General features: G+C 34.1%; 2 protein-coding genes across 3 annotated transcripts; both read right to left on the bottom strand.

Annotated features, from left to right (window-relative positions):
- Positions 1–154: 154 nt before the first annotated feature.
- Positions 155–6,682, bottom strand: LOC108200393 (protein trichome birefringence-like 12). The gene is made up of 4 exons (XM_017368520.2): positions 6,033–6,682; positions 2,022–2,159; positions 1,402–1,651; positions 155–934 (listed from the first exon to the last, which is right to left on the bottom strand). Exons 1-4 carry the CDS (start codon positions 6,569–6,571, stop codon positions 653–655), a joined length of 1,209 nt encoding a protein of 402 aa, XP_017224009.1. The 5' UTR covers positions 6,572–6,682; the 3' UTR covers positions 155–652.
- A 2,827-nt stretch (positions 6,683–9,509) lies between these two features.
- On the bottom strand, positions 9,510–21,894 carry LOC108202827 (fatty acid amide hydrolase). 2 transcript variants are annotated; one of them, XM_017371380.2, is made up of 21 exons: positions 21,646–21,894; positions 21,150–21,228; positions 20,917–21,026; positions 20,230–20,290; positions 19,455–19,642; positions 19,248–19,377; positions 19,015–19,092; positions 18,739–18,886; positions 18,060–18,172; positions 17,890–17,965; positions 16,027–16,098; positions 15,122–15,173; positions 13,862–13,942; positions 13,689–13,772; positions 13,304–13,407; positions 13,128–13,220; positions 11,938–12,006; positions 11,568–11,632; positions 10,551–10,612; positions 10,121–10,216; positions 9,510–9,855 (listed from the first exon to the last, which is right to left on the bottom strand). In XM_017371380.2, the coding sequence occupies exons 2-21, from the start codon at positions 21,226–21,228 to the stop codon at positions 9,796–9,798; spliced, it is 1,821 nt and encodes a 606-aa protein (XP_017226869.1). In that variant the 5' UTR covers positions 21,646–21,894; the 3' UTR covers positions 9,510–9,795. The 2 variants fall into 2 exon arrangements, 1 of the variants encoding a protein (XP_017226869.1); XR_010287609.1 differs by lacking the exons at positions 9,510–9,855; positions 10,121–10,216 and having other exon boundaries at positions 11,933–12,006; positions 21,646–21,780.
- Positions 21,895–22,194: the final 300 nt, after the last annotated feature.

Here is a 22,194-nt window from a genome sequence, read left to right as displayed (position 1 = left end):
TCCTATCTTGGTAATAGCCGCAATTTCAGTTAGATAACATAGTTATACATGTTGGAGAAGCAGGCCACAAAACATATAGTATACATTTGTATACAACTTTGCAGATACAACTTACAGCTTAACATGAACCCCCCAAGACACTTCCATCAGCAAATTATGAAAATTATAGTACATTCTTTTCTATTTATGAAACTTATAGCAGTACAAAATACATTCATGTAAAGTAATACTATGCATTGGTACTGTAAAAACTATTGTGGTATTGCCACAACATCTACCAATTCTTTTCAGTAATTTGACAAAAAGATATAATTTGGTCATAATGAAGATCAATAAAATTTACAAAGTTCTGGTGTCAGTTGATCAGCATTGCCTCTCCATCCTGTTTTTGTTGATACGATCAAGATTCAGGTATATCATATTGGTAGAAGACGTTGATTATACCAACAAAAATAGCAATAGAATGGCAGATCTCTTTAATCAGATATGGCAACAACACAGTTCTCGACTTCTCGGCAGTATGCATAAACCACTGTATGAGCAAACTGTCTACATCACCAGTACAATCTACAGAAGCTCTCTGATCAACAATTCTGTAAATGCCGAAAGAATTTTTCAAACCTGAACCTCGAGCAAAATTGAACTACACTTGTCATCTTGTCTCTAAGCTATCACGAATAAGTTGTGACAAAATATCAACCCACGTGTCAGGAACACCGGGTAAGCACCAGTGCATACAGTCCTGACCCCAAACTGCCACAGCATCTTTCTTTCCTAACCAAATTGCTGGATGTGCATCTGCTCTGAACTCACTTAAATGAGTAAAATCAAGCACTCGAATATCTGTGCCTTGTATTGCGTCTCGAATCAATTGATTAAATTGCCTTGCTTCTTTATTCACTCCATTCATATTGGGATCGAACCATGAGTCAAGCTGGACCATATCAATGAAAGGGTATGGGTCAAATTTATCCTGATACTTGCAAACTTTATACATAGATAATTACATAAGTGGGCACCTATATAGTGCTTGTTTGGTTGACATCTAGATATGTAGGAAGTAAAAGTTCCCAGGAAGTAGTATTTAATGAAACTGTTTGGTTGACATTAGTTGGGGAAGTGCAAGTTCTTTGGAACTTTAAATACCTACAAATCATAGGAAGTTATTCACCGACCCCCCTTGGTAACTTATACTTCCTGTAGGAAGTTAAAACTAATCTATAAACCAACCACAAATTTCAACTTCCCATTTATTATAATTTCCATAGTAATTTCAAATTACATAGGAATTAATTCCCTACTGGTAACCAAACAACCACATGGTTTTCCTTCCTTGTACCTACAGGGCCATATAGTACACATATATTGAAATGCATAAATATGAGTTTGCCATGGTCATACCTGGGATTCCTCAAGAGGATTGTCAAACAAGCAACTACCATTTTGATTCCACTCCCCACCATGAAAGTGCCTAGGTGATTGTAACCGCCAAAATTTGATTGTTTTTCTTGAGAACTCCCTCTGAACATAAGCAGCCATATTTTCAACGACAGTTTTATAGCCTTCCAACATCCCCAAGGGTGGAAGTATTGGTTGCCCTGCCTGGTAAAAAACAAGAGGTGTCTGCTTTGGGAATTTATCATAACCCCACCTGCTTAAGAGAATAAAATTAATGAGTACTGAGAATTCATATGAATTCCACACTACGCATTCCATCTCAGTGCTGCACTCATGTTACACCAAATAACAGTATCCTGCATTCCCATAAATCTCAAAAGTCAAAAGTAAAACAAGCATGTCCCCCTCACTCTAAACCTGATGCGAACTGTGAGCAGAGTGAAGCTAGTTACTACCAGTTCTCTATTTATTTTTAGGGAAGACAGAAATGTAAATATCATTCAAATATAATTGGACAAATTTAGCAATTGGCAACCTTTCAGGATCAGCAAAAATGTCAGAATCCATATCACCACTTATGGAAAGAACAACAAGTAGAAAAAATGTAACAAAGAGGAACTAACCAGTGCCCAGTATTGAAAATGAGAACATCGTAGAAATCCGCAATGCCAACCCAGTCATCAGCTGGAATATCAACATCTACCCGATAGGTTCCTTCTGATTCATCTTTTCCGCTGGCACTCGATTGTTTTGGCTGCCACCTTTATTTAATCAGTTACCAGCATGTAAGGTTGTCATATTGTCTCAGAGAGAAAAAAGTTGAGCTAGCAATTTATTTTAAAGTTTTGGTTATACAAAGAAAAACAACTTTAACTTTCTTAGTGGTAGATTATAGAAAGGGAATCATGAAATATCTCCATCACAAGTCATATATTGAAACACAACATTAAATTGATTTAACAGTCTGAAAACTTCTACGGAGAAACTTAGCATTTGTTATTCGTAAAAAACACAACCAAACAAAAATGAAAATAAATTATTGGTAATACATACTATATTTGGTTAGACTGACGATCTTTTTAAAAGTTGTTATTATTTAGTATATGGGTGAAGAGGAAAATGCACTCAAACTACAGATAAGGAAGTCCAGAAACTATAGTAGTAATCCATGTATTAAGTAGGAGAAAGATATTTCTAGGGACGATTCAAAATCCCAAGGACTATCTTCAAATAATACAAGTCCATGGTTTAAAAAGGTTCTCATTATTAATAATTGATATTAGAATTGCCTATTGTGCATATAGTTTATGGTTGTAAAGGATATAAAAAACAGATGGAATTTCATATGTCATCTATGATAGATCCGGATATAAAAAGGCAAGCCTCAGAGAGATTAAATATAAGGGAGACCGCCTAATGTGGGACAAGATATCTAAACAGTATAATGATGGTTATATGTGGATCAACTGTAAAAATCCTCCAGCACAATGGTAATCCAACCACAAAAGAATCACTACCCTGACGAGGAATTTGTTAAAATAGCAATCCATAAAAAGATAAAGAACTCTCAACTCAATAATCAATCAAAATCTTTTAAGAATAATATATTACATTTCCTTATATAGGAGTTGGGAGTACAACCCTAAAACTTATCCAAGTGAAATCCTAATAAAAAGGAAACCAGAACCAGTGTAAACAAATACTTCTCTAATTTTACAACAATATTTTGGAATAAACATAATATCTATATATCCCAAATAATTAAATTCTAATAAATTAGAATCAACTTTAATCCTTATAAAAAATTAGATAGAATTAAGTAGAAATTAATTCATAATGGAGGACTTCATAATTCACCTAGATATATAAAGATTCTAATAATTCACCTTTGACTTTCATGAGTCTGAAAACTATTGAAGTCTCATACCGGAGGATACTCCTCAAACTGATGGAGGAGTAGTTCTGCGTGCAATTTTGTGGATGTTCGTTCTTAACAAAAAAACTCAGAGAAATGTAAAGTTACTCAAGCCTGTATAGAGAGCAGAGTATGATAATCCAAAACCAAGCAAGATTCCAGAAATCAGCCTTCAAATATATATTCTAAAGCAAATTTTCCAACTCACAAAGCCAGGAAAGCAGAACTTAAAAGAGTAGTGAAATTAATAAAATTGTTGATTTTTAAACCAAGCTTCCTCTACTCACTCATTAAGTAGAACTTATATAGAGCTTAGCTTATAAAATACCTACTTAAATTTAAAAAAAAATACAGGTTCAGGTTTAGATATTACTCCCTCCATCTCAAAATAACAGTCTTGTTTGACTTTTCAATAGTCAAATTGACCGGATTTTAACCGTAAATAAAAAATTATTCTTTTATAATTTTTAAAAACTGAAAAAAAAACATTTTAATGTAGATCAAATATACATCTAATGATATAAATTTTAAAAAAGTTAATTATATTGCAAGTGTAATACTTGGTCAAAATTTGGTCAATTTGACTAAGTCACATCAAAACAAGACTATTATTTTGAGATGGAGTAATAATTACTCATATGCTAAGTTTATAATTAGACCTCACAATTTGGTACACGACACGAACATGAAAAGTTAGTGTTTGGATTTCAATTTTTGATACACGAAAGTACGCGGTGAATTTAGTGTCGGATATGGGTTCTCATTTTATATACATGAAGGTACACGATAAAAATATAAATTTTCAAATAAATAAATATATATTCATGTGAAAAATATACATTCACAATTGTATGCAAATATAAAGATTTAATATATATTCCATAAAATAAAACATAGAAAATGTATTTAAAAAAAATTATTTAACAAGTCTTGCATGAAGATTTGATAAACACTTTAGCCTTCTCCTAGCTATGATTAACAAGTGACTTTCCTTGAGACCATCCAACTCACAATTGAACACTAAAAATGAATAAAGACCGATTGACCGGATAAAACTTAACTACCAAAACAAAGGTGTTACAATTCATTCAAAAAGTGTGTTCTATATAAAGACATAAGAGAAGGTGTGTTAGACACACAAGAAGGTGTGGCAGACAAATTTACTTGAAAGAAGAGATTTTATATAAAAAGAGAACATTCCTTTAGATTTTGGTCTGTTGTTTGTCACTGTCTGGTATTTGTGTACAAAGAATATTGAAAGATTGTGCCATAATAAATATGTTAAAAAATTTCTGAACTAGTTAAGTCTGGTGTCCATGCTTTTTGTGTCTGGTTTTGGTCCATTGTGTGAGACAGTGCCTTGCCTTTTGAAGTGATTAGATGATAGTCCTAAAATTCTGCTCATGGTAGTTCATCTTTAAATATGTTTTAAAGTTCATGAAAGGTTCAGAACGTGGATTGTTCTCTAAGATTTACATCATAATGTTTAAAAGGATTAGTGTATATGTTTTCGTCTCCGTAAAGGTCCCCTCCAGAAAAATGTAAGTTGCATTTTATAAGTTTGGCAGACACCAGAATCTATGTGCTTGGTCTAGGAATATTAGCCTTAGGCAGACTGGATATGCTGTATGGCTTGAGAAATACAAAACTAAACAGTCTAAACTACGATTGGTTATGTAATGTTCTGATGCCTTGTTTTTCTATGACAGATCGTCAAGAACCAAAGGCTACAGGGGAACCGGTGCGTGCAAAAACTCGAAAAGGAGGTAGTTCCCGGCCATCAGAAAAGCTTATGTGTTGATATGGTCTAAAACAGTGATAATCAAATGTAATATTCAGAAAAGCTTCCATGTTTGGAATTTATATCAGGAAAGTTTTCAGGGAAACTCTAGGGATCTCAAATGAACATCACAAAAGCTTATATACACTATACAGATATGGAAATTTTTAGTACATGTGTGTCTAACCAAAGTTTTCACTTTGGTTAGACATTAAATTCTTTTTCATTGTATCTTTTTCTTTATAAGTTCTAATTTTCTTATATTGAACAAGCTGTTATGTTTTGTTAGGAATTATTGCCATAATTGGACCTATTTTTCTCCACAATATATACTTTTTTCTTCTTGAATTATCATTCGTATATTTCTCGTTGTTTGCTTTGTTTTTCAGGATCATTGAAAGAGACGGTATGGGTTTCTCTGATTTAGTCCTATAAGTCTTATTATCTAAACGTCCGGAGATACTCTACGTATCTTTCGGTTAGATGATAAACTTTATTGGATGAAAGGAATCCCTATTGCGGTTATTGTATCTCTGATACAACTCATCTACGAATTTGTAGACCCTGACAAAAAAAAAAAAAATAGGTTCGAAGTAAAACCTAGGCTTAACTTTGATAGAGATCTTTCTTAAACAAAAAGTGACGATTTTCAGGCTGCGAATTCACAATGGACAACACAATTCGTTCTTTCCGGAGAGCTTTTTTTTGGCATCAATGCCTTGTGAATAAGTGTTCAGCATCATATACCCGGGGGGGGGGGGGGGGGGGGGGGGGGGGGGGGGGTGTAATTATAAATGTGGAAATATAATGCATTAGGTTCACTACAAAATCCATGTAATGGCTAAAATGTTTACACAACAGTATGATCACAAAGTCTAGAAGTACTAATAAACTTCGGTACAAGCACATAAACAGTCACTATCGTATTCGAGAACTTACTGATATTTGGCAAGCAAAACAGCTCTATGATACCCAACTGTCAAATTATATTTCGGATAAAAAGCGCCTCTCCAAGCCCCTTTCCTTTTCCATTTCTTAGCACCCAAATCACCAACTCTCAAAATACAAAGAAAAGAAGCCAAAAAATTCTCGTTCAAAGAATCCCCAACAAACCCAATTCTTTTATTCCTCATCAGACCCATGAACCCAACCGGGTCAACCCGAGAAAGATCACATTTTTCAGGCACCCATTTCCAAGAATTGATCCGACCCATGTTCTCCCTTTGATTCCTCAAGCAATTCCATGAGTTCCTGTGAAATGGGCATGTGGAGTCATAAATTGGTTCCCGGGTCGGGTCAAAAACCCATTTGCCGGTGAACAGATTGCAGTGTGATTGAGGCGAAATTGAGTGTTTTGGAGGAGATGGGGTTGCTTGAAATGGTGGATTAATGGTGAAGAAAGTGGTGTAGAGAAAGATGAGTGTGAGAGTGGAGATGATTAGGGATTGTAAGAGCTTTGAAGTTAGCTTGGAAGCCATTGTTATTCATTTGTTTGCACTTTCTGTTGCAGAGATCTGGAGTGAACTAGTGATGAAAATATTTAAGCTACACTTTCTTGGCAAAAAAAAAAAGCTACACTTTGCACACGTAAATTGATCAAGGACATGATTAAGAAATGTCAATATAATTTGCTGAGTTTTAGCCGGTTTTTATAAATGTCAATATAATTTGCTGAGTTGGGCTTTTGGACTATAAAAATAAAAAAAATAAAGTAATCGGAGACACATACAAACATCATTGGATTAAAAAAAAAATTCGAGAATTGCATTTGTGGTTGATAGCTCAACGGAGTTTTTGGAAAAGATGATGAATACAGAGAAAAGATGTATACATGTACAATCGTCGATTTCAACATCGCTTAGTTGTCTCATTTTGGGTATGAAAACAGTCATGTTAATTTTTTTTATATTTGTTCGACTCGATTATTCTTGTAGATGTCGTATGATTATTATTTATTGAATTATTTTTTTTAAAATGAAATATACAAAAGATATGAGAGACAAGTGAACAATATTCATTACATTTTGAAATTGAAAATAATTACGGTACACGTAATCTAAGGGGCTGGTATTGTATCATGACTTTTAATGACAAATTCTGAGAGGATGACTTTAATGGATTTTATAGACTTTTAATGACTCTCGTTGACTTCTTAAGATTTCAAAAACAATTCATGACTCCCGAGACAATGACTTTTAAAAACTTTAACAGACTTTTTTTTTACAAATTCATGACTTTGAAATACTTTAATAGACTTTTATTAAAATCATAAATAGCTTATTTGAAACCCTCTAGACCTTTTGTTATACCCTCTCGATCTTTTGCTATACCCAAGTTGGGTGTATGTTCACAAATCTGGTGACTATAAAATCGAGTACAAGGTATTATTGCTGTATTATATATACTATAATACTATTTACTGAATCATAATTATAAACATAATGTTAATTGTGACCTTGTATCAGATTTTTGTATTCACTTTTGATACCATAAATTTACGGATTTTAGGACTCGAGAATTATGTGTTTTTCACTCTTCTTATTATGTGACCTTGTACAAATCTCTGTTCCAACAGTACTCAAGTTACTTAAGTACTCTAGAGGTAATTTATCACTGCAGTTACTTAAGTTCTCTTGTGTCTGTATTTCAAAGAGTAAGTTCAAGATTTGCTCTAATTTGCTATCTGTTGAAGACAATGCACAAAACTGATTCAAATAGATCAAAAGAAGGCATTAAACTGCAATCTGAATTAAATAGACCAAAACAATGTCACTATTGCAACTCCAATTTGTCACAACTCACAAGTACATCAAAGAATTCTAATATATTAATTTTGTTTATATAAGATTATAATGGTGCGAACTAGTCAGTCCTGATATACTAGTTTGTGTGCCAGATTATAATGGTGCGAACTAGTCAGACGCAGCGATGGCAGAACCCCAGGTGGTGGGAGTCAGGGGACATGAGGGTCTGATGAACATAATATTGCTAATTCCCTCAATGCAGAACCTTAATGCAGGGGTGTTCTGGACTTGGACGCGTGTAGTGGTCACTGGTATTTTTATTAGTTCCTGCATGTTTGGTCGAGTTCCTGTTTTTGTGATCACAGAAGCTTTAGTGGAGTTAAACTAAGCAATTTTGAACTCAAGTTGAATGTAACATTTGCCGTTCTAATGAATAGTTTGTCGATGAGCCTTGAGTTTTACTCCTGAATGTCTGTTTTCTTTCTTCGTAAAGCTAAAGTATGGATTTAATGTATCATCCGTCCTATCAAAACTAGCATATTGTTTTTGTTGTGCGGAGATATCAATTTAATTATTAACGACAGCAAGAAGTATAAATTATTAGCTATTCGTGTAAAATTATTGTGCACTTGTCTATGAAAAATTCAATTAGCTACATGCAGGTCATTTACATTTTAACTGGTTGGAGCGACCCGTTAATTGAGGGAAGATAAAGTCATGTCAAATCTTTTCAAGAATGGCCTGACAATTTTCTGAAAAAATATATGCAATTTTTCATAGAAAGTCATTAAAAGTCTATCAAATATATTTTTCCACCAAAGTCATTGATATATTGAATAACAACTAACTTTTAATAACTCTTTAAAAGTTGTAATTCAATACCTCGAACTTTGAAAGACTTTTTAAAAATCCTGATACAATACCTCTTTACTTTTAAAGAGTATTTAAAAGTCTTAATTGAATACACCAAGATTTTAAAAGTCAATAAAAGTCATTAAAAATCATGATACAATACCAGCCCCTAAGAAATTGTAATCTAAAAAATTGTATTACAATGTCTCTCAGTTTTTCACTTTATTATCTTACAGGTCAATTAATGTCCTGTACTCTCTCCCCAAATCTAAATCAAAGGGCACACTTTAAGCCGTCACTTACCATATTATGAAATATTTATTTGTGATTTTATGTTAATTAATTTATAATAACCAAAAATATACATTATTTTTAAATAGAAAAATATTTAACATATGATAATTTATTATATGTAATACATATTTTTATTTATATATTATATAAAATATACTCCCTCCGTCCCAGCCAATTCTTTACGTTTGGTTTGGGCACGGAGGTTAAGAAATATGTATAAAGTAGTGGAAAAGAGGAAGAAAAGTAGGTGAAGTGGTGGGACCCGTCAATTTTTAATGAATAAAAAAGAGATAGTGGAGTAAAAGTAGTGTGAAAAGGGAGTAAAAGTAGTGTGAAAAGTGAGAAAAAGTTGGGAAGTGGCGGGACCCATTGACTAATTTTGGTAAGTTTTGGAATGTAAAGAATTGGATGGGACAACCCAAAAAGGAAACTGTAAAGAACCTGGTGGGACGGAGGGAGTAATATTTTTGTATTTAGTAAAAGCTCTCCTGTTAAAATATCTGTCTCACATCTTAAACCCACTGTCTGAAGAGTTCATAATTTAGCAAGTCCTTTAATGAAGCCAAAACGAGGTTTCAGCTATTGACAAACATTGTTATAGAAGGACTAGTTTTGTTTCAGAAATACAAATGATGCATTAATGTATAGATCCAAAGGAGAACTGGATTAACTATCTCAGCCAAGAAATGGCTGATCGCCCCAAGAAACTTCATTTTTTCCATGTTTATAAAATGTTCTTGGGTGCGGAAAAATAATTCGTGTCTAAAGCTCTGCATGCAATCTCAATATGAGTAAAGCCTGACAAGGATTCTTCAGGTTCCCTTCAAAACATCAAAATATGACTGCGGCTTCTTCGGATTCGCACAAAGTTCCTGAAATTGCCATTAGTGTATAAGTTAGTTACCATATTTGGTATAATTTTGTATATAGTCTATTGCATGTGATACTGTGGGCTGTAATATAAACAGGACATAGGGCATACAAGGGTAGAAGCTAGCTGAGCTCTTTGGTGAAGGTCTAGCTCGCATAATTTTATTTTCTTCCATTTATATAGCGTTTGGATCAAGTTTAACATGATATGACCCGATTCATGCATTTAAATCTCTATAAATATATTCTAAGTGATAGATTTGGAACCTCTATGGCTGCAGCCAGGCGTAAAATTGAAGCTTCAGCCCATGGACGGCCTATTAATTGCAAGCCTATTGGAAGCCCTTGCTTATCATAGCCAACCTGTGGGAAAAAGAAAAGTACCGGAAGGTAAGCAACTTAGCATTGTTGTAGGGGAGGAAGTCACTGACATTTCCTAAACTTAATATTACAAGCAATGTGAAGATGTCAAAAACAAAGAATGCTATGTTTATTAATCAAGTAATTTGAGTAATAGCAGAATACATTCTTAAACAAGATGTATCCAAGCTGGAAAAATGTTGCATAGATGTAAACCAGTGAACACCAGCATGAGCAGCTTCTCGAGCAAACTAGAATTTTTAGTTTAAACTTCGAAGAACTGGAATCTCTGTTTCTATAATTGGTGGAGACTAAAAATATATGCATAAGAACTTACTGGGACAGAAATTGCTGGGAGCCCAAGAAGATTTGGGTCTACGATAAACCGCATGAGATTAGCTGAAAAAGTCCAGAATCAAGATCAGTAGTCCACCAAAATAAGCAACTAGAAGTATTACTATGTAATAATAATCTGACAGCAGCAAATCACATGTAATTAATGTTTGCAATAACAGAATCTCATCATAGATAAAGAGAAAGTATGAGAATACATGGTCAAACTTGCACAGTTCAAAATGTATACACTTGCAGTGAGTTCCATCTGACATATGTAAGTTATTATATGCTCTGTAAACAAAGTGAATAACAATAAGTAGCCTTTTACCGTCGACACGGCTTTAGATATTGTTGATGTATTATTAAGAACTTTGTATAGACGACATAAATGGATTCAATATCTACTACTCTGTGATATAAGATATTCCAAGCTACTTGAGCAAATCAGTGTTTAACCAGAATTCTCCGTTAACAAATAAATAATGATATCTTATATAAAAATGTCAACTTGTACGAACATATAGTACTGACGTCAGCTAGCCAGCACTAGAGCTGGTGGCCATTGGTCGAATCAATTTTGTCAAGATAATACATAAAACATCGTATCTATATAGCACAAGCCACAACATCAAGTCATTTGTACTCAAATACATGGTTTTACATTTTACAAGAATAGATGATTTCTGAATTCAGGTATAGAAACTGGAATAAATCACTTGTTTACACGTGCTGAGTAAATTGTGCAATGGCTAATGTAGGCGAGAATGATAGTGCAGGTTAAAAACTCCATTACGAAAACTTCAACAAGATTATGGCCCCATTAGGATAATCAAATTTACTTGCGCTCTTGACTAAAATGCTAATCATCCACACTGAATCATATATGTTAAATGCAAGCATTCACAGCTTAAGGGTAATGACTTGAGCAATAGATCCTCACATACAAAATTGGAGAGACGTCCACCACAGACATTCGTGTAATCACAAATATCAATATTAAGAAAAAAAGATATCTCACCCGTGACCTTCATATTTGTCTCTCCCAATTTAAGAGCAGCGACAGGTATAAGTGGTGCTGTCATGCTGACAACAAAAATAGTGCACTACCTCTTATAAGCTGAATAAATGAGGCATTAACTAAATCTTTATATATCTGGGTTAGTTAAAAATAAAAGTATTCTTTTCTACTCAAAATTTTATAAAAAAAAACATAGAAAAAACAATATAAGAGAATTTGAATGAGTGCAACATATGACTTATAGGGTGCTTACTAATTAGCAAAAAAGGTAATACTTGTCTAAGCCACTAGAAACAGAAAAGTATTGCATATTACGGAACACCTAGATCTTCTATAGTACTGCAAATAGAAGGGGTACAGCTTACAATACCCAGTTGTGGGGGTCACTATGATATCAACTTCCTTGAAAGCCTCCATGTGATAGTACATCATCCTTCGCCTGTGCAGAAGCATATGGAAATGATCTATTAAATACAGCAAAATAAATGCCTGTTGTAGTCATATACTTTTCAAATATTCAGTTGCATGTCTCTTGTCTATAGTTATCGTAGACAAGATTTTGCACAAAAAATATTATTGCAGTACAACTAAATATTTACATAAGGATTTTTGTCAGTGCATTCAAGGAAATACGAAGATAAAAATGTAAAATGTAAAAACTGGGGACCTTATGTTGCTGATGAAACCAGGCAGAGGGGGACTGTATTCAGATCACCAGAAGGTGCCCAAATCTTGTATGATTTCCTTGTACAGTATGTTGAAAACGGTATCTAAACCAATCTCGTGCCATTTTGAGGGTTCAAGCCTTGTCGAAGGAAAAAATTGGGTGTGTGAGTGCGTTCAATTGGGGGGGGGGGGGGGGGGGGGGGTATTATAGCTATATTAGAACTATTTAAATCTGCGCCTTTTTGGCCCAGTAGCTTTATTAACTGACTAAAACTAAATAATTGTACATTCAAATATTATTATAAGATTTCATAAGACATTTTTCTGGTCATATTTGGAGATTTATTTAAGATTGGAGTAGGGTGACATCCCAGGTTTGGCCCATGAGCCAACACTATGTGTTCATCAAGGTTCGTCTTATCAACATGTGTGTGTGTGACATTGCTTCACTTTTCAATGTCCAATGAGGGTGGAGAAGGAACAAGTTGGGCAGTAATTATTAATACATACATATCAACTTGTGTAAACAGTTAGGCTGCACTATCAAAAACCACGAAACTTTAAACTTACATAATTCCTAATTACAGAGTATTCTTCTGTTTTATTGGCTCTTATTTCATACTTCAATTCCATTTAACCACAACTGGGTTGTGATAGCATATAGTTGAATTAAGAGTTAATTGCACTTCGTATACTCAAAGTATGCAGAAGATGCACTTTGTGTACCTTAAGTCCGTAACTACCAATTAAACACATTGTGTGCCTAAAGTTTGGGGTGTAGTACAATTGGTGTATAAAGGTGCACAGGAAAGGTGACAAAACAGAAAAGATCCAACAAAACAAGAAGGGATAGGATATAATTTAGTAAAAAATATTGCTCAACTCATGCCTCACCTAAGACACTGGGCAGCAACATAGTCTGAAGCTGAGAATGACTGAAAAAGTGCAAAATTAATGCGAGAATCAAGGGTTAATTTAACACCATACCTATAGAAGAGCATACGAGTTAGGAATTTTAATATTCAACCAGGCTACCTTTTAATAAAACAATAGAAATAGCGGAAATTTACCCAGCCTCGTAATCAGGAGATAGCCCACAGGCTGCTTCAGACCCAATTGAAACAACATGAGCCATGCGCATATGATCGAACTCGGGTATTACAATATCTACGGTCTTGAACCAAAAGCAGAACGATAAGTTAATTCCTGAAGAACTGAATATTTATAGACCAGTATACACTTGCACACACACATCTGAAAATCGGTTAACATGTTGTCATGCAAAAAAGCTACAACTAAGTATTTGACTTATTAATATTTCTTCAAGAATAAGATAGTAGATTATATATTTATGGTGGCACAGAAGTAAAGTCACTGGAAATTGTTACTTCATTTTAGCAAGACATAAAGACAGAAACATTGTAATTAAGATGAATTATCTGTGCTTTGGCTCACCTTGCAACCATGTGTCTTTTCTAACAGACTAAGAGCTTCTTCACACTTATCAGAAATATCAGTCGAGAAAACATCATTAAACCACTATAAAAAAACACGCATAAAAGTGTAAGAGTATTTTTTAAATACATGACAAATAAAAACATACTTAGCAAAAAGCAAAAAGGGATAACCTCCGTATACTTTCCTAATCGGAGTGATCCTAGAGCCTTGGAGCTCTCATCTAATAAGAAGTTCGGAAGACAAGGTACAGACTGCAAAGGAGATAATGTAACAGATTATTTGAGACACTAGGAGTATAAAAAATCACTATTGAGAACAACGGGAAGATAAAAAACAGCATTCAATTAGCAAAGGCCTTCATGCCCCTGGAACGGTATTAACAAGAGTAAATATACATTGTCACCGTTCAGTTTTTTGTTTGTAAGTAACAAAGAAGATTGGCTTTGCAGCGAAAGTGGTAGACAAAACAGATGGACAACAAATAGTTCAGCAGAATACAATATAGAATCCATGAAGAGCCTAAGAACGAAAATTTCACCAGCAAAGCATCTAAAAAAGGCATTCCGAAGAGAAAGAACAGACCCATTTTAATAAACAACATTCATATGGACAAAAAAACCTCAATCAGGAAACAGGGCCTCCTAGTTTCTCAAGACTTTAAATAAAGAGTTAGCATTAAAACATTCATAAAGTTCTAATGGTACATATCCTTTCGAACTTTGAATAGTTAGTGGAAATTCCTACAGGAGATTGGCTAGAGGTATTGATATCAAATATAAACGCATACTTAAGCTTATTAACGACTTTCAACATGACAATCTTTTGAAACAGAGGAACAAAAAAGACATAATAATCACTGAGGATCGAGATATAAGCCAATTATCACCTCCAAAATATTTTAGCCCATATAATGGAAAGTTCCAGCAAACAAGCTTAGGAATAAGCAGTGTTAGTCGCGCATTAAACTTCTGCTCAAAACTGGAGACCTCATTTCTGGTCCTATCCTTAACCATAACCAGAAAAAGGACACTTGCAGTGGAAATTCTATAAACTAGGTCTAACGGCATCACTGCAAAGCATTTCAGCCTCTCTGCTTAAGACCGACTTTCCAATAATACTTCACAGGAATGAGAATTAACTCCATGAAGAAGGTACCCACATTACAGATGACCAATTTCTGACTTGAGCACTTACCAAATACAGACATTTCTGCATCCTAAAGCACTTGAAAGCGCTTTAAATTTGAGGGGCATACCACCCCCAATCGCCCACTATTAGTTTAGAACCCATATGACAGGCAACCATATTCATAACATATTTTCCCACCTTTTCTGAGAAGCTTGAGCTCAATAAAGTTATGTGGATTACACAGGTTTATATGAAAGGTATACTTTAAATTCAATAGGCATTAGTACAGTTATGAGTATTACCGGTTTCATACTGATCTTATCAGCAGGAGAAGATCCACATATTGCTGCATACCTGAAGAAATCAAGTAATCATAAAATTTCTTACCGACAAACTAATAAACACTCCAATAATATTAATCATGTTTTGACCTCAAAAAGTACATATTCTAATAATCCAAAAACAATGAAGACTATAACTTAGAGATCACGGGATTTACTTTCAAGGGTCCTGGTTTGTCAGGGACAGTTTATCTAACACACACTTCCAGGGGCGTCGGATCTATATTTCAAGGGTCCAGATTAAAACTTTCTTTTTAAGTATCCGCTATAATTTTCCGCGGATCAGAACTTTTCCTTTCCGCGGAAAGGAAAAGTTCCGATCCGCAAAAAATTATAGCGGATACTTTAAAAAAAAAAAAAATTCAATCCAGACCCTTAAAATACAAATCTGATGGTAATGGACCTCTGTGTTAGATAAGGCCTCCCTGACAACTGGTTGTCAGGGACCAAAACCCTATTTTCAAAAATAATAAAACAATTTAGAAAACATGGAAGACTATATAAGAAAATAAAGCGAGTTACTTTTCTTAATTAAGTTTTCAAGCTATGAACAATTATAAGTTTTGCTACTTCAGTAGAGTACATCAGCAACATGTTTTGGTTAACAGAACATCTGTTTGCTGCTATCATAATGGTTCTGGGATGTTCAGAGAAATTGCACTCATACTGACAGTCCAATAGTTTACACAAATCATTAAATCTTTATCTGGACAAAAAGACACATAAGTAAATAAACATATTGCAGTTAACTATCCAATATTCAATAGGGACATGGCCCAAATAAAATGGTGAAACCGACGAACCCAAAAAAAAAACTACATTAAGATCTGTCTCTTGTAAAAAGAACACACATGTGAAGGACTCACACCAATAGGACATCCTCAACATTTGATGCTAGTGGCCCAATGATTTCTACAGTCCCAGAACCACATATTGCCCTGAAATAATAATACAGTGATTTTTTAAAACATTTATATTGCATGACATTGAGAAGAGGAATATAGGAAATAAAAAATGGATCAACCGTAAAATATCCACTACCATTAGGGTATTCTAATTGCATAAAGGGAAAAAGATAATGGATCTCAACAACGAGAAGAGATACACTCATTTTATTGATTTACAATTATAAAAGTCTAGCCTTCAATGCTTGGGGATTACTTTACTTATAAAGTGAATAAAAAGGCCAATATTACCTGATGGACAAAGACCTGAAAACCGCCGGCTTACTATAAATAAGCTTAAGGTACCCTTTGGCATTGCTGTTGCAGACAACAACAACTTTTTGTGGATAAGCAAGTTTGTTTGGTAAATCTAAAAGCAATCTGAAAGCAGTTTTTATCTCAACGGCTACTCTTAGGAAAAGCAGGTCATCCCATGCTTTTACAAAAAACTATTTTTCAGCTTTTGCGAAAAGTTATCATAGATTTCACTATCAGACCTCATCCAAAACATTATTTTTTTATATTCTAACTCAAAATATGCATATACTAGAAAAAATTACCAAACAGTTATCTGATTTCTACAAGACAACTTTTGTTACCAGCATTTTTTTAACAGCATAACAATTTTTAACAGCACTCGCAAACAAACCCTATGAACACGTAATATAAAAACCTGAATTTCTGGACCTCACATATAAAAGTAGGACTATGATCAAAATACAATTCGTTTTAGCCTACAAATCCACATTTCAATCTAAGATACATATTTACAAGAGTATCCCACTACACAACAAATGGCATACTCAATCCGTTGACGGGTATCTAAATAGTTAAAATTGACCACATCTGACAATTGTTGTTTATGTCAATTATAGCTAAAATATGTTGTTTTGTCCTTTTTTTAAAAAAAACTCTTTTCTCTTGTCACTTTTGTTCCCCATCAATGTGAAAATTGGTCTAGTCTAGGACAACCAATTTATAAACCTGCAAGTATATATTCATTTAAATTGTGTGCTAACAGCAAAAAACAGAAATTTAGAAATGCAATATTGTTGCATGACTTTTATGCTTTTGGTCAAGTTTGAGGTTAAATAAATTATGCTTTTAAAGCTTGCATACATATATTATCACAAAAATCGATACAGAAGTCCTTGTTGCTCGTGTAGAAAGCTTTATCAACACCTTGACTAGCAAGATATATTTCTAAATGCATAAACCAAGTGAAGAAAAATGTTCCCTCCAAACAAAAGTGAAACAAATGGATACACCAATAATAAGGTATTTCTAAACCACCTAAAAGCGACACGCATACTATCCACACAAGTTTTCTAACCAGAGAGCAGAGACCATATTTATAACACCTGAAAGAGCAACCTAAGTTGGTAGCTTTGCGTAACCTCAAACTTCAACAAAATAGAACTTTATATATGCACAAATTTATTTTATATTGACACAGTCCGGTTGAGGCCCTATACACAAAAGATCCATTTAACAAAGATACGAGAACTAGATAATATTAATCATTTAATGGTATTCTGGCATTATAATTGATACCTGGCCACAAATATATGTATGCTTGTGTAAGATATACACCGAATATATATGAGAAATAAGTAGAAGATGCCTAGGGTACACAAGGTATGCAAAGATGTGACTTGCTCTGTACTTGAGTAAAGCATAACAGTGTTATATAATGGTTGGTGTTGAGCAAAACATTTTATGAAGTTAAGTGAATTTCAGACACAGATATACTGTAAGACAATAACGATGAGTTCAAAAGTTTACCCTTTCATGTCCGTCCGTCCAAATGTTGATTTCAATCCCACTACACCACAAAGCGAAGATGGTATGCGAATTGAGCCTGCCTTTCACATTATTTAAATATTAGAAATAAGGACAACAACAATTAAATATATATACATAAATATATGATCTTGTATTTGTATTTGTACAACCTCCTCCGTCAGTTCCTAATGCAGCTGGGCATATTCCTGAAGCTACAATTGCTGCGGGACCTGAGGAAGATCCACCAGTGTACCTATCCAGTGCATGCGGATTTCTTGTTGTTCTGTCCATATGATTAAAAAGGTTAATTATGTTTCTTATCGGTAAACTGAAGGATTAATTCCATGAATAAATATAGAAATTGAAGCAGAACAAACTGAAGTGGGCGATTTGTATTAAATTAATTACTGTGCAACTTCCAAGCCTCTTCGTGGTGCCATACAATGACATACTTTCTTATCGGTAGAAAGGTCTACTATGTTTCTGTTCTTTAAACCAAAAAATTAACAAACACAGAACCATAACATATCAAAAGAACAGAGACGAACAAACTAAAGTGGCGAATTAGTAATTAATTCATACTGTAACTAATAACATGTGCCCAAAATGACATAAGATAGATATCAAAATTTATTTCTGTGATAATTAATCATAAGTGATACAAATAAGACTGAAATATACAGTATGAAGCTCACATGTGTATGGTATTGTATCATGTGATTTGATTTGTTGTCTCGGATTTGTTACAAAATTAAGACATATCAGTAATTAGATGACATAAGTCAGATATTATCCTATACAGGAAGGCTTGTAGTTTGCCCTATAACCAAGTTCAGCTCACAGACTTACCCATAATTAGAATTGTTTCCAGTTGTTCCCATTCCCAATTCATGCATATTTGCCTTTCCAACGAAAATTACACCACATCGGCGTAACCTTGATACACAAGTTGCATCCTTCTTTACTTGTCGAACCTCATGAAGCCATGATGTTGCACCTGTTGACATCATTTATTAGTTCAACAGTCAAATGTTATATTATCCATGATGTTGCACCTGTTGACATCATTTATTAGTTCAACAGTCAAATGTTATATTATTAAACAGATAAAGATTGTAAAGTTGCCTTTTGAAGGATGAGGATAACAATCTATGTCATCTTTGATTGCCATAAAGATTCCATCCAAGATTGACAATGGATTTCCTGCACATCCCATGTCAAGAGAGATTTAAGAAGAAAAAAACTAGATAATTAAAAAGCATAAACACAGAAACCTAGATCAAATGTTATAAATATCTATTCAGTCATTAAAACATAAATTGGAAAGACGAAACACATTCATACAGAACTAACATCACCTTGCTCAAACCTTTGTGTGGAGGCTGCAGCTTGGTTTCTTAGATCTTCCTCATCAAATGAAATTAATAATGGTGTTGGAGGTTTCTGATGACTGAAATCATCTAGGACAGAGATGATCCGCTCCGCAACCTATTCAGCAAAACTTTGGTTGCCTTCACAATAATCCAAAAGGGAAATATAGAACTGTCCTTTTAATAGATTCCTACCATGGATGGTGTTGCAAGCCGTGACCTATAAGCATATGCATAATCACGAATCTTCCAGTAACGGAATACATTCAGATCATTCGTGCACGTACTAGCAGGATCATAATGTGGAAGACAACTTAAGGCTAATGCAACTCGGTCTTCAGACTTCAAATCCTCATCCAGAATAACTACATCACTTTCCGTTTCTAGCACATAAAGCAAACTATGTCAACTTTTATATGGAGGAAGATCCATTTTGTCTTATATTCAAACAAACTTTTTCAACTGGGTTTTTGCTGTTTTGATCGACCAAAATGACAGCATTCAGTTGTCAGTCAAATTGGCCATCATGAATTATGATTTCCTTTGTGCTAACTGACTACTTAATTTGGAAGATGAGTTAAGACGCGCCAAGACTTTGATGAAGTGTGTCCTTTTCATAGAAGAGAAAATTAGTTCCAAAAGTCAAAACATGTTCTGTGTTATAATATGCTATATGGCAAATTTTGACCAATGATGCGGTTTTGCTCTTGTATTACAATTTTAGCGTAAAATTATCTTCACAATATGAACTAATGTAGCTTATGGAGAACTTTGATAAGTGGAAATGGTATAATTTTAATTTAAATTGAGTAATTTCTTTCTGGCTAGAAAAAGGGACTATATCATGTGTGCTACCTTGTAATTTACTCCTAAAAAAAACCAACACAAAACAAATTGAACTTCCTGATACAGGCGAACAAGTGAATAATCAAGTCAACAAAACATTAACATGATATGAGTACAAATATACCCTGAGGGGGAAACTCGGGCCTAAACATGGGTGTCTCCGGTATCACAGTTCTGCGAAGCATCTGTACATAATAAATAATCTTTTGATTAGTCCTTATATCAATTTTAACAGACATTATGTTTGGAAGTAAAAAGAAAATCTTGGTAATTTTTTCAAGAGAAAAAACTGGGTTTGAACCTGTAATCTCTAAAGGATCCTGTTTCCTCCACTAGGTACTTTACTGGCACTACATAATGCTATACTAAGACTGTAATGCTCCCATAGGATTCTGCCCCGTGGCCTATCCCATCATAACCCACTAGGCCACTACCCAGCCCTTATTTTTTGTCCACCACGTGCATACCTTCCATGATATCAGATGGGGTAGTTTACCCATCTGAAATTGTAATTATATGTACATAGTAATTCTATTGAATACATCTAAATTAATATCTTGACCCGGATTAATTAAAATTACGTAACAGATGTAAGTTACTAATAACATCGCAATTTACTCCACCAACTAAGTTCCCGACCACGTGTCCACTCGAGCATCTTGCAGTGTGACTACTGTGCAAGGATAAACTCTCAAACAAACATAACCTCGCCTCACATTCACACAACTAAGATACTACATTAACATATACGAGTAATAATCATGTTGAAAAGGAAACTGACAAATGCCAAATGTCAATGATAAAAACTAACCTCATTGAAGTTATTCTGCTTCTTCATGTACTCTATAATAAGAGAACCGATCACCGGAGCTTCAACTAACTTAACAAATAACTTCAGCATCCAACCCGTCATCTGAGGAGCTGCAATCACCACGAAACACATACACAATTCAAAACCACTAGTCAGCCAAAAAAAACTTTTAAGAACAATACAAGTAAATGAATTCCATCAGAATACAATAGCTGGAGCACTAATTAGAGAACCTTTGGTCAATTCCGGCTCGTATTTCTGCGCCTTGATGTCGACTTCCTCTGCCGGTAACAACACTCTCATCTTCCCCATCTTCAACCAAATTCATGTCGTCATCATATCAATACACCAACATAAAAATTACTCCCTCCATCCTAACGAATTGTATACGTTACTCCTTTAGAGTATAATTCCACAATATTTTTTAAACTTTTTTCCAAAATAAAAATTTGCTGTTTTAACTTTTATTCAAAAATAATAATTTAAAAACCATTACAGCACTATACTTTATTGGAGCCTCGAAACACACACACACACAAACAGGGAACGTATACATCTCGTTGGGACGAAGTAAGTAACAAATAACCAAACAAGTGTGTGTATGACCATGTATGTTTAAGCACATAATTACTAACAAAACATCAAACAGGTGGTGAGCAATGTAACCACAACAATTATAATAAAGATCAAACATTTGTAAGAGCGGAGAAAGAAGTGGTGTTGACTAACCTTGGGTGAGAAGAATGGAGAGAGCGTTGAGTGTGTGAAAGCGTTGATGTAAATGCGTACGTGGGTGTGTATAAATAATGATAAATGTTGTTGGTTTGCAGTTGTAGGATGCGTAATGAGGGCGAGGTGCCGAATCCGGCAGGGTAGTACATTGAGAGGCGAGGTTGGTGAGCGTGACCAAATTATTTTCTATCCATATCGATGAATATTGGACCCACAGTATGCCATTTTGGAAAATAATACAATTCCGAAGCATGGGACATGGGACGGACGTACTCAACATGTTCCTCCGTATGGTAATTCTTTTTTTTTTTTTTAATATTTAGTTCAATTCTATACCTTTCGAAAAAAATTCAAATTAGTAAATTTTTTATAATATAAAAGATGTTTTCTAGTAAAAAAGCTTCTTAACCCGTGCAAAGCACGGGTTGCTTTAAATTATTTTTTAATATATGTTATGTCTTTTGTTCATTCTTTTTAAATTGAGATTATTTGTGTTATAAAAATAATTTAAAATTTTATATTTGTTTGTATTTTAAATCACATTAT

Source organism: Daucus carota, chromosome 9 (assembly GCF_001625215.2).
Source record: "Daucus carota subsp. sativus chromosome 9, DH1 v3.0, whole genome shotgun sequence".
Classification (NCBI taxonomy): domain Eukaryota; kingdom Viridiplantae; phylum Streptophyta; class Magnoliopsida; order Apiales; family Apiaceae; genus Daucus; species Daucus carota.
Note: the sequence above shows the minus strand (reverse complement) of the source record. Positions and strands in the feature narration are given on the sequence as shown.

Bases quoted from the DNA above. Each gene is read 5' to 3' on its own strand.
- LOC108200393 (XM_017368520.2), bottom strand. From the start codon at position 6,571: ATGGCTTCCAAGCTAACTTCAAAGCTCTTACAATCCCTAATCATCTCC. The intron at 2,160-6,032 runs GTAAGTTCTCGA...GATTAAATAAAG, and splicing joins GTTTTGCTTGCCAAATATCA to GTGGCAGCCAAAACAATCGA. The intron at 935-1,401 runs GTATGACCATGG...GATATGGTCCAG, and splicing joins ATCCTCTTGAGGAATCCCAG to CTTGACTCATGGTTCGATCC.
- LOC108202827 (XM_017371380.2), bottom strand. From the start codon at position 21,228: ATGGGGAAGATGAGAGTGTTGTTACCGGCAGAGGAAGTCGACATCAAG. The intron at 18,887-19,014 runs GCAACTTTACAA...TGATGTCAACAG, and splicing joins TTATCCTCATCCTTCAAAAG to GTGCAACATCATGGCTTCAT. The intron at 9,856-10,120 runs GTTCCAAATCTA...TGGCAATTTCAG, and splicing joins GCCTGGCTGCAGCCATAGAG to GAACTTTGTGCGAATCCGAA.